Genomic DNA, 13046 nt, shown 5'->3' on the forward strand with positions numbered 1-13046 from the left:
TTATCTGCTCCTATCCCTGATGCTTCTGTGGTAAGAGGATTGTTCAATGTGCATGCTTTCTTTTAAGCCAATAGAAGATCGAGATGTGAACTGCTGCTGACGAGTTTCAGTTTTTTTATTAATAGGTAGAGGAATTGCATTTGTGAAGCTCAAATTTCTAAATTCTTTCTAAATTGCTTCATGGAGTGCTGATATGCTTATCGGGGAGAGTATATGGAAGTTAATAGTTTGAGGCCAAATTATAGTAAGTATTCAGTCTAAGGTTAGCTTGTAATTGACATCTTTCTAAACTTGTGTTTTTTCTCCTCATGCTGCACGTTGACAGGAAAGTAGGTGCAGATGTTGTCTTGAAGACTCTTAGCCTTATGAACAGAGTCAAACAGTTGGTGCCGAACATGGAAGCAAGCTTTTATAAGATTTTGCAGGTAAAACTTATGACTGGGTTTAAAACCAACTTTTTTGAGATGTCTTTTTCTTACTACTTTATTAACCAAACTAGAAATAAAAATAAGGTATTGCTTTTAGCATGTTGATTCTTGAGCTGTGTTTTTAAAAAAAAAAAAAAATGTTGAGATTAGGTGGCACGGGGAAAGACATTGGCCCGGATTTTGTGGTCAGCGGCGAATTCATTGCGCTTACAGCTGTCCACAGACTTTTCGTGAGCTTTTGCGCAGCAGCTTACGATCATCAGGAGTCTGATACAGAGCGGTGTCCTCTACAGAGGATCTGCGACCTGTGTGAACAGGGAAAGCAACAGTGCATCTCCTTAACCAGTCAGCACTTGAGTCTAAACCTGCAAGTGTAAGTTATAATATTAAATTCAAAATAAAATCACGTACATGAAATGAAATAGAGAGGGAAAGCAAGATGGGATTAAGAGAGAGATGAAAGACAGCAAGAAAAAGTTTTTTTAAATTTGAATTTGAAGTTTTAATTTTTTTTAAATCACCAACAATAATTAAAATCTGTAGGAATAAGACTCCACACTTGTAAAAGTAAATATTCAGTGTCAGAGAGGTTGTTTGGCAGTAATCAAGACTTCTCACGCTGTGAAAAATTCACTTGCACTTGAATGGACAAGCCCCAACTCTTTCTGGCACATTTAGTGGGTATAAGAACATAAGAAATAGGAGCAGGAGTAGCCCTACGGCCCCATGAGCCTGCTCAGCCATTCAATAAGATCATGGCTGAACTTCTACATCAACTCCACTTTCCTGCCCTATCCCCATATCCCTTGATTCCCCTTAGTGTCCAAAAATCTATCGATCTGTTGAATATACTCATTGAGCATCCATAGCCCTCTGGGGTAGAACATTCCAAAGATTCACAACCCTCTGAGTGAAGAAATTTCTCCTCATCTCAGTCCTAAATGGCTGACCCCTTATCCTGAGACTCTGACCCCTAGTTCTAGACTCTACAGCCAGAGGAAACAACCTCTACCCTGTCAAATTCTCTAAGAATTTTATGTTGCAACGAGATCATCTCATCTAAACTCCAGAGAATATAGACCCATTCTACTTAATCTATCCTCATAGGACAGCCCTCTCATCCTAGGAACCTGCTGTGGTAGCCTATTACATATGCTGATCACCTTTATAAAGAAATTCTGTATAAATTGTCTATTATGTTTAGTTTTCATTATCTTGTATTTCTGCCATCTTTCTCTGGCTTCCTTCAGGAGGGAAAGAGGAAAATAAAAAATTATACACCCAAATTATGTTACAAAGCACTGGCTTTATTGCTTTTTACAGTTTTTTTTAATGTTTCCCCTAGGACCAACGACTCACTTCACCTTTGTCATTTGCTTTGACATCCGAACACACACAGCATGTACAGTTTGCATTAAAGATTCTGTTTGAGGCGGCACCTTTGCCTGATTTTCCTGCTATAATGTAAGTGTTAAAGGTGTCTTGTTTGCTTTTTCTGTTGCTTTCTTAGAATGATCACTGTGACTGAAGCAATCATTTTGTATACAACTATGCACCATCAGTTTTGATAACCACTGTAAATCAATAAAAATACATTATATTATTGTGGTTATTAATTGCATCGTACAGGATAACGCCTCAGCTAAAATAGTTGACAGAGGAATGACATATAAGCGAATTAAGCATTCATCTGATATTGCCAAAAGTAATTATCAGGCTTATATTTTGACGATCTGTAACTTTTGCTGTTGGTGTTGCTGTCTTTGTTACTATCAAATGAGTAACTGGTAGCTTAACTTTTGTATGAGTAACTTATAAGAGTTGCATTACATTACAAAACATAGGCAAAAAATTTCGATTCATCTTGTCATGCACAAATTACACACAGAAATTGTAATTGAGCTACATGCGCTATGTTGTAGTAACAGCCAATGGACATTTTAAATTGAGTTCTTAGTGTCCTACAGTATCCATTCTGATTTTTGAATCACAAGTGCACCACAGCCCCCATAGATCATAAGCATTCCAAAATGCCACCTATTGGGCGCTTCTAGAATTATGGCTTGGGGGTTTAATTAACTGAAATGAATGATTTGGGGGCGGGGTGGTACTGATAAATTGCCTACTTTTTAAAGTAGAATACAAAAACAACACTATTGCAAATTGAATTACATCACTGGCATTACTTTTTTTCCCCATTATATTTTACCCTAAAATATTGGAGTACAGGAAACTTCGCGATATCTGGGACCGACGGGACCGAGCTGCTGCCGATCTATCAAAACTTCCAGATAGACCAGCGCTAATGTTGAAGGATACGGAGGTTTTCATCTCCGTATCTGACAACAAACACTGTTGCTTAGCAACAGCTTGTAAACACTCGGCCCGTACCTTGGAAGCGTCTCTGAAGCTGTTGCTAAGCTCCAGAGACGCTTTCCAGAGCCTGACTTTTTATTTAAAATTTTTTTTTAAATGCCAGGAGAAGAAAAAAAACCTAACCAAAACGGCTGCTGATTTCTGCCGTTAGATTGAGGTTTCCGGACATACAACCTCCGGATAAACCAAAGTTTCCTGTATATAGGGGTACGGTAGCATAGTGGTTGTTACTGGACTAGTAATCCAGAGGACTGGACTAATAATCCAGAGAGATGAGTTCAAATCCCACCACGGCAGCTGGGGAATTTAAATTTAGTTACTTAAATAAACCTGGAATAAAAAGTTAGTATCCGCAATGGTGACCATGAAACTAATGGATTGTTGTAAAAACCCATCTGGTTCACCGATGTCCTTTAGGGAAGGAAATCTACCGTCCTTACCCGGTCTGGCCTATATGTGACTCCAGACCCACAGCAATGTGTTTGACTCTTAACTGCCCTCTGAAATGGCCTGGCAAGCCACTCAGTATCAAACCACTACAAGAAACTATAATGAGACCTTCACCACAAGGACGGCAGCGGTTCAAGAAGGCGGCCCTTCTTGAGGGCAATTAGGGATGGGCAATAACTGCTGGCCTTGCCAGCGATGCCCACACCCCATGAATGAACAAAAAATAAATTCCAACTTTTAGTAGATTTTGGGTGTTGAAACTTTTAACACAGCTCAAACAAAAATTATGTGGTATGAATTCTCATTCTGCTTGGGTATGTACTCTCCTGAACATAGGGCAGAGGGGGAGATTAATGCTGCTTTGTTCTTTTCAGGCTTGGAGAAAGCATTGCTGCCAATAATGCATGTAAACAACAGAACATTGACCATGTAATGAAAAAAATTCCAGTCCAGCAGCATTCAACAAGCCTTGTAACATCAAAATATTCAAGTACAGCCAGTGCTACCAGATCCAATATTCATGAGTTGATTGATAAATTGCAATTAGGAATGGAGGTTTGTACTGCATGTTAATTGGGTTTACAGGTTATTTGTTTGTGATTATAAATTATAGTATGTATTTAATATTGTACTCCTATTTCTGGTTGACACTTTTTTAGGGGCTCTATGAATATTATTGAGCCACGATGTATCATTAATCTGTTCAACTGATAACTTAATTAAATAGTCTAATTGAGGAAAGTGGAGCAGTATCAAATGCTTTATATTGATTACTGAGTTTCATTTAAGAAGCTTGGCTGTCGAGAGTTGTGTGGAAAAAGTGAGGGTTTATTTTAATTGTAACAGTTTCCTGAAATTGTACGTCTTGAAAGCTGGCCTAATAGCACGATTGTTGAGGTGCTTTTATCTGCCATGTGGTCATAAGTTTGTGTCCGAGGGGCAGGTTTGTTGTCAGCTGTATTATGTAAGTAATGAATATCTGTAAAATGATCTTTTTTTTAGTTTTTTGCTGTGAATCATAAATTAGATTTGTTTTTATTTAGCTGCTTAAAAATACATTTAACAACATGATTTTATCTTTTCGCAGCTGAAGGAACAAGTCAAGGATGTGAGGCTTTCAGATGTGATGGATGTATATGAGCAGAAGCTTTCATCTCTAGCAGTAAGTACTTCTTGCAAATGATGGTAAATCTTTTTACAAAAGTAAAACTGGTGAAAATTGGTAAAACCAATATTCTAAGTACCACAAAGTTATAGAAACAGAAATCATGGCCTAGAAATTCACTATGGCCCCGCCAGCTGGCTAGCGCCCAAAAGTTAGCGCTGGGCGGGAAGCCTATAGCGATCGTCAGATATTCATTGTTAGCGCCCCAATTCGGAAGCGGGCGCTATACCAGGGTGTGCCCGCCTCCGCTTGGTGCGCTGACACTGAATATTGGCGCCGCTGCGCCAGGCGCTGCGCAGCGGCAGGCTGCGGTACTGCAGGCCTCCTCCTTCTCAAGGGGGAGCTGCCTGCAACAGGGAGATCGCCGCTGGATAGTGCCGGCAAATGAGCCTGGCACCACGGAGAAGTGCCGGGCTCGCGGAAAGCAGCCGGCAATGCCGCGGGGGGGGGGGCGGTGGAGGAGGCCGGGGAAGGAGGTGCGGGCAGGCGGCCGCCGCAAAAGCGGCCGGCCGCACCTTCCGCTTTAAAGCGCCCCACTAAGGCAGCAGGACGGCCCTGTTTTCTGGTCGCTGTTTGCGGCCGCTTCGGAGGAGGCGGCCGCAACTAAATATGGGGATCGGCGCGGTTTCGGGGCGGAACCGGGGCACTGCGCACACCGATGACGTCATCGGTGCTGGCGCAGCGCTAACGGCTACCGCCGCCAATACCGCTGCGCTGAATATCTGCGCAAACTCATTTTTGGCGCAAAATCACCCTTTAGGTGTTAACTGGGCGCAAAGCTGGCAGCGCCTTAATGAATTTCTAGGCCCATATGTTATTACATCAATGATGCTGTTTTTTAAATTCAGAAGCAATAAAGAAATCTTGGACACGTTTTAAGATTTCCTCTCGATTGGTTTCAGTGGAGTTTCTTTTGCAGCTTAGTGTGAATACTGTGATGATGCATCTTTAGTTTTGCAGAATGTTTAGTGATTATGTTTTGTGAGAACAGAAGTCCAGCGTGGTGGTGTGATTTTTGAACAATTTTTGGTTAGTCTAATACAGCAGTTGCACAGTGGTAGTGGGTAACATGAGCTGCAATATTTTATTAATCACTTCAAGTTTAAATTAACATTCTTAATGTGATGATGTAGCTTTTTAAAGTCAGCCTAATAATCTACCTCACTGCCCATATAGCCTAGAATCATAGAAGTTTATGGCACTGAAGGAGGCCAATCGGCCCATCATGTCCGTGCCAGCCGAAAGAGAGCCATCCAGCCTAATCCCACTTTCCAGCTCTTGGTCCGTAGCCTTGTAGGTTACGGCACTTCAAGTGCATATCCAAGTCCTTTTTAAATGCGATGAGGGTTTCTGTCTCTCCCACCTTTTCAGGCACTGAGTTCCAAACCCCCACCACCCTGTAATCATAGAATGGTTACAGCACGGAAGAAGGCCTTTCAGCCCATCGAGCCCCGTGCTGGCTCTCCAAGAGCACTTCAACTAGTCCCACTCCCCCGCCCTTTCCCCGTAGCCCTGCAAATTTCTTTCCATATCCAACTTCCTTTTGAAAGCTGTGACTGAATCTGTCTCCACCACCCTTTCAAGCAGTGCATTCCAGATCTTAACCACTCACTGCGTAAAGTTTTTTCTTACATCGCCTTTGTTCCTTTTGCCAATCACCTTAAATCTGTGTCCTCTGGTTCTTGGCCCTTCTGCCAATGGGAACAGTTTCCCTCTATCTACTCTGTCCAGACCCCTCATGACTTTGAACATCTCGATCATAAGAACATAAGAAATAGGAGCAGGAGTAGGCCATTTGTTCCCTTCGAGCCTGCTCCACCATTCAGTAAGATCATGGCTGATCTTCTACCTCATCTCCACTTTCCTGCACTATCCCCATATCCTTTGATTCCCTTAATATTCAAAAATCTATCGATCTCTGATCAAATCTCCTCTCAATCTTCTCTGCTCCAAGGAGAACAACCCTAGCTTCTCCAGTCTATCAACGTAACTGAAGTCCCTCATTCCTGGAATCATTCTCATAAATCTTTCCTGCACCCTCCCTAAGGCCTTCCCATCCTTCCTAAAGTGTGGTGCCCAGAATTGGACACAATACTCCAGTTGGGACCCAACCAGCGTTTTATACAGGTTCATCATAATTTCCACGCTTTTGTACTCTATACCTCTATTTATGAAGCCCAGGATCCCATAAGCCTTTTTACTGCTTTCTCAACCTGCCCTGCCAGCTTCAACAATTTGTGCACACATACCCCCAGGTCTCTCTCTCTTCATGCACCAACTTCAGGATTGTACCATTTAGTTTACAAGTTCTCTCCTCATTCTACCAAAATGTATCACTTCACACTTTTCTATGTTAAATTTCATCTGCCACGTGTCTGCCCATTTCACCAGCCTGTCTTCCTGAAGAGTCTCGCTCTTGTCCTCACTGTTCACTATACTTCCAAGTTTTGTGTCAACTTCAAATTTTGAAATTGTGCCTTGTATATCCAAGTCATTTTTATATATATATTAAGAAAAGCAGTGGTCCTAGAACCGACCCCTAGGGAACACCACTGTATACCTTCCTCCAGTCCAAAAAACAACCGTTCACCACTACTCTCTGTTTCCTATCACTTAGCCAATTCCGTATCCATGCTGCCACTGTCCCTTTTATTCCATGGGCTTTAGCTTTGCTGGCAAGCCTATTACGTGGCACTTTGTCGAATGCCTTTTGGAAATCCATGTACACTACGTCAACTGCATTACCCTCATCAACTCCCTCATAGAGTCATAACGACAATGAAAGAGGCCCATCGAGTCCGTGCCGGCTCTCTGTAGAGCAATCCAATCAGTCCCATTCCCCCGCTTTATCCTCGTAGCCCTGCAAGTTTAACCCTCTCTGTTACCTCATCAAAGAACTCAATCAAGTTAGTTAAACACGATTTGCCTTTAACAAATCCGTGCTGGCTTTGCTTAATTAATCCACACTTGTCCAAGTGACTGTTAATTTTGTCCCTGACTACTGTTTCTAAAAGCTTCCCCACTACCGAGGTCAAGCTAACTGGTCTGTAGTTGCTGGGTTTGTCCTTGCACCCTTTTTTGAACAATGGTATAACATTTGCAATTCTCCAGCCCTCTGGCACCACCCCTGTATCTGAGGATTGGGATATTATGGCTAGTACCTCCGTGATTTCCTCCCTCAATTCCCTCAGCATCCTAGGATGCATCCCATCTGCTCCTGGTGATTTATCTATTTATCTTTAAGTACAGCCAGCCTTTCTAATACCTCCTCTATCAATTTTTATCCCATCAAGTATCTCCACTACGTCCTCCTTCACTATATCTATGACAGCATCCTCTTCCTTGATGAAGACAGATGCAAAGTACTCGTTTAGTACCTCAGCCATACCCTCTGCCTCCATGCATAGATCTCCTTTTTGGTCCCTAATCGGCCCCACCCCTCCTTACTATCCTTTTACTATTTATATGCCTATAGAAGACTTTTGGATTACCTTTTTATGTTGGCTGCCATTCTATTCTCATACCCTCTCTTTGTCCCTCTTATTTTCTTTTTCACTTCTCCTCTGACCTTTTCTATATATAACCTGATTCTCGGATGTATTTGCAACCTGACATCTGTATTACGCACTCTCTTTTTCTCTGCTTCATCATATTCTCTATCTCTTTCGGCATCCAGGGAGCCCTAACTATAGTTGCACTGCCTTTCCCCCTAGTGGGAATGTACCTCAGCTATTTCCTCTTTAAAGGCAGCCCATTGTTCCATTAGTTTTGCCTGCCAATCTTTGATTGCAGTTTACCCGGGCCAGATCCGTTCTCATCCCACTGAAATTGGCCTTCCCCCAGTTAAACATTGTTGTGGAGTATTTTAAACCAACACTCGACACAAGGTTTTTAGATCGTTATTCAAATGGTTTTTAATATACCAGTGGGGAGACAATCTTTAACTGGCGCACCAGTAAGGACTTCTCCAAAATTATACAGTAAGAGTTACATATTTATACGTTCAACTAACGTGTTAACCTCGTGCATATTCCGTTACACTGTTTTAATTGACTTAAGGCCCGCGTGCACAGTTGCTGTTTGGCTAATTCCCTATCTCGCGTCACACAATCTTTCGCCTATATGTTGTTATCACATGATCTTTATGATCTTACCTGTTACTGTATTTTGTGACCGTTAGTAAAACCACATGTCCATAGTTTGTGGTTGGTGTTTGAGCTAATTTCATCTAACATTCAAAAGCATCGAAACTTTGTGGTCAACATGTCTGATCTCTGCCGGTCACTGTCTCAACCGTTTCTAGTGTGCAAGCTGCATTGTTAACCCCTTAATTCCTGAAGGGTGCCGATGTCCCACTTCAAACATTTTTACTCTAGATTGCTCCCTGTCCTTTTCCATAGCTAATCTAAACATTATGATACTATGATCACTGTTCCCTAAATGTCCACCTACTGACACTTGCTCTACTGACACTTGCTCCACTTGACCTACCTCATTCCCCAGAACCAGATCCAGCAATGCCTCCTCCCTCATCGGGCTGGAAACATACTGATCAAGAAAGTTCTCCTGAACACACTTCAGAAATTCTTCCCCTTCTCTGCCCTTAACACCATTACAATCCCAGTCTATATTAGGATAGTTGAAGTCCTCCATTATTACTACTCTATAGTTCTTGTACCTCTCTAATTTCTCTGCAAATTTGCTCCTCCCTATCTTTCCCACTATTTGCTGGTCTATAGAACACACCTAGTAGTGTAATGGCACCTCTCTTATTTCTTAACTCTAGCCATATAAATTCTGTCCTTGACCCCTCCAGGACATCCTCCCTCTCCAGCACTAACATTCTCCTTGACCAATACTGCCACACTACCTCCTATCTTTCCTTCTCTATCTTTGCTGAACACTTTTTCACCAAGAATGTTTAATGCCCAATCCTGCCTTTTTTGGAGCCAGGTCTCAGTTATTGCCACAACAACATATTCCCATGTGGCTATTTGTGCCTGCGGCTCACTTACCTTGTTTACTGCACTTCGTGCGTTCACATATATGCAGTGTAAACCCATCTTAGACCATCTTGTATTCTTAGTTTGACCCCACCTATTACCTTACTATTTCTTACTTTAGTGCTCTTGGCCTCTCCCAACCATTGGTTCAGGCCCTGTTGAGGTGCAACCCATCTGACCTGTACAGATCCCACCTCCCCCAGAACCGGTCCCAATACCCCAGGAATCTAAAGCCCTCCTTCCTGCACCATCTCTCCAACCACGCATTCATCTGCACTATCCTCCTATTTCTATACTCACTCGCGCGTGGCACTGGGAGTAATCCAGAGATTACTACCTTTTGATGTCCTGCTTTTTAATCTATTTCCTAGCTCCCTAAAATCTGCCTGCAGGACCTCATCCCTCTTTCTACCTATGCTGTTGGTACTGATATGGACCAGGACCTCTGGCTGTTCACCCTCCCCCCTCAGAATGTTCTGCAGCTGCTCGGTGACATCCTTGACCTTGGCACCAGGGAGGCCACATACCATCCTGTTGTCACGTCTGCGGTTGCAGAAACGCCTGTCTGCTCCCCTAACTATCGAATCCCCTACCACTATTGCTTTCCCCTATCTTCCTCCTTCCGCCCCCCCCCCCCCCCCCCCCCGTACAGCTGAGCCACCCGTGGTGCCACAGACTTGGCTCTGGCTGTACTCCCCAGAGGAACCATCGCCGTCACTAGTACTCAGAACTGAATACTGGTTGGAGAGCGAGATGAACTCGGAGGGACTCCTGCACTACCTGCCTGGTTCTCCTCTTCTGTCTGGTGATCACCCATTCCCTTCTGCCTGCACACTCTATCTGCGGGGTGACCACCTCCTGAAATGTGCTATCCACGAAGCTCTCTGCCTCATGGATGCACTGCAGTGACGCCAGCCGCTGCTCAAGCTCCAAAACCAGAAGCTCGAGCTCCTCCAGCTGACAACACTTCCTGCACATGTGGTTGTTCAGGATACTGGAAGCGTCCTGGAGTCCCCACATGGCACTGAGCTGCCCTGCCATGCCTTTACTTAATAGACTATTAGCTAGAAACACTTACCAGCTACTCACCAATCAGCACCTTCCTTGGTTGTAATGTCACAGTAGCTGCTCTGCAATTGTTGCTTTTGTTGTTGTTGTTTTTGCTGGAAGTACTCCGCCTCCTCACTACCGCCGCTGCTCCAGTCTGCACTCTTTGGACCCTCCTGCGCGATTTATACTCCGCCTCCTGCTGGCCTGTGACGTCATTCCTTGGTTTTTTTAAGTCGCCACTCCGCTCCCTTTAAGCTGTCGCCGCTCCCACTCAGGTCCGCGCTGTGTTCTGGGCCTTCTCTGGTGCTCCCTTTAAGCCACCGCTCAACTCCCTTCTAATCCTTCTACCAATTACTTTAAATCTATGCCCCCCTGGTTATTGACCTCTCTGCTAAGGGAAATAGGTCCTTCCTATCCACTCTATGTAGGCCCTTCATAATTTTATACACCTCAATTAAGTCTCCCCAAAGCCGCCTCCTGTTCCAAGAAAAACAACCCCAGCCTATCCAATCTTTTCTCATAGCTAAAGTTCTCCAGTCCTGGCAACATCCTCGTAAATTTCCTCTGTACCCTCTCTAGTGCAATCGCATCTTTCCTGTAATGTGGTGACCAGAACTGTGTGCATTACTCTAGCTGTGGTCTAACTACTGTTTTATACAGTTCAAGCATAACCTTCCTGCTGTTACATTCTGTGCCTCGGCTAATAAAGGAAAGTGTCCCATATGCATTCTTAACCACCTTATCTACCTGTCGTGCTACCTTTAGGGATCTGTGGACATGCAGTCCAAGGTCCCTCTGTTCCTCTACACTTCTCAGCACCCTACCATTTATTGTGTATTCCTTTGCTTTGTTAGTCCTCCCTGAATGCATTACCTACCACTTCTCCAGATTGAATTCCGTTTGGAACTTTTCTGCCCACCTTGATATCTTCCTGCAGTCTACAGCTATCTTCCTCACTATCAACCACACAGCCAATTTTTGTGTCATCTGCAGACTTCTTAATAATGCCCCCTACATTGAAGTCTAAATCATTGATGTTTACCACAAAAAGCAAGGGACCTAATACTGAGCCCTGCGGCACCCCACTGAAAACAGCCTTCAAGTCACAAAAACACCAGTCGACCATTAACCTTTGCTTTTTGCCACTGAGCCAATTTTGGAACCAACTTGCCACTTTCTGTTGGATCCCATGGGATTTTACTTTTCTGACCAGTCTGCCATGTGGGACCTTGTCAAAAGCCTTGCTAAAATCCCTGTAGACTACGTCAAATGCACTACCCTCATCACATAGAAACATAGAAGATAGGAGCAGGAGTAGGCCATTCGGCCCTTCGAGCCTGCTCCGCCATTCAATGAGATCATGGCTGATCATCCAAATACAGTACCCTGTCCCTGCCTTCTCCCCATATCCCTTTAGCCTCAAGAAATATATCCAACTCTTTCTTGAATATATTTAATGAACTGGCCTCCACCGCCCTCTGTGGCAGAGAATTCCACAGGTTCACCACTCTCTGGGTGAAGAAGTTCCTCCTCATTTCAGTCCTAAATGGCTTACCCCCTGTCCTTAAACTATGACCCCTGGTTCTGGACTCCCCGGCCATCCGAAACATCCTTCCTGCATCTAGTCTGTCCAGACCTGACAGAATTTTATAGGTTTCGATGAGATCCCCTCTCAATCTTCTAAACTCCAGTGAGTATAAGCCCAATCGACACAATCTCTCCTCATACGTCATTCCTGCCATCCCAGGTATCAGCCTGGTGAATCTTCGCTGCACTCCCTCCATGGCAAGAATGTCCTTCTTCAGGTAAGGTGACCAAAACTGCACACAATACTCAAGGTGCGGTCTCACCAAGGCCCTGTACAACTGTAGCAAGACATCCTTGTTCCTGTACTCGAACCCTCTTGCTACGAAGGCCAGCATACCATTTGCCGCCTTAACCGCCTGCTGCACCTGCATGCTTACCTTCAGCGACTGGTGCACAATAACACCCAGGTCTCTTTGCACTTCCCCTTCTCCCAATCTATTGCCATTCAAATAATAATCTGCCTTCCTGTTTTTGCCACCAAAGTGGATAACCTCACATTTATCCACATTATAGTGCATTTGCCATGTTTCTGCCCAATCACCCAACCTGTCCAAATCGTACTGGAGTTTCACGACATCCTCCTCACAGCTTACCCTCCCACCCAGCTTTGTGTCGTCTGCAAATTTGGAGATATTACATCCAATTCCCTCGTCCAGATCATTAATATATATTGTGAACAGCTGGGGTCCTAGGACCGATCCTTGCGGTACCCCACTAGTCACTGCCTGCCACTCGGAAAACGACCCGTTTATTCCAACTCTTTGCTTTCTGTCCACCAACCAGTTCTCTATCCAAGTCAATACCTTGCCCCCAATCCCATGTGCCTTAATTTTGCACGCTAATCTCTTATGTGGGACCTTATCGAAAGCCTTCTGAAAGTCCAAATACACCACATCCACTGGTTCTCCCTTATCTATTTTACCAGTTACATCCTCAAAAAATCCCAGTAGATTAGTCAAGCATGACTTACCTTTTGTAAATCCATGT

The 13046-nt window shown here is 43.9% G+C and overlaps 1 protein-coding gene across 2 annotated transcripts in view; it reads left to right on the plus strand.

The window, feature by feature from the left end:
* Positions 1–13046, plus strand: part of cip2a (cellular inhibitor of PP2A) — an 81922-nt gene that overhangs the window by 54516 nt on the left and 14360 nt on the right. For both annotated transcript variants that reach the window (XM_086006903.1, XM_086006904.1), the window contains 4 exons: positions 326–425; positions 1774–1892; positions 3629–3809; positions 4342–4416. In XM_086006903.1, the coding sequence (XP_085863029.1) occupies positions 326–425; positions 1774–1892; positions 3629–3809; positions 4342–4416 (475 nt within the window). The remainder of the gene's footprint in view (positions 1–325; positions 426–1773; positions 1893–3628; positions 3810–4341; positions 4417–13046) is intronic.

Source organism: Somniosus microcephalus, chromosome 14 (genome assembly GCF_052327205.1).
Source record: "Somniosus microcephalus isolate GS21.2 chromosome 14, FLI_Smic_1.0, whole genome shotgun sequence".
In the NCBI taxonomy this organism is placed as follows: Eukaryota; Metazoa; Chordata; class Chondrichthyes; order Squaliformes; family Somniosidae; genus Somniosus; species Somniosus microcephalus.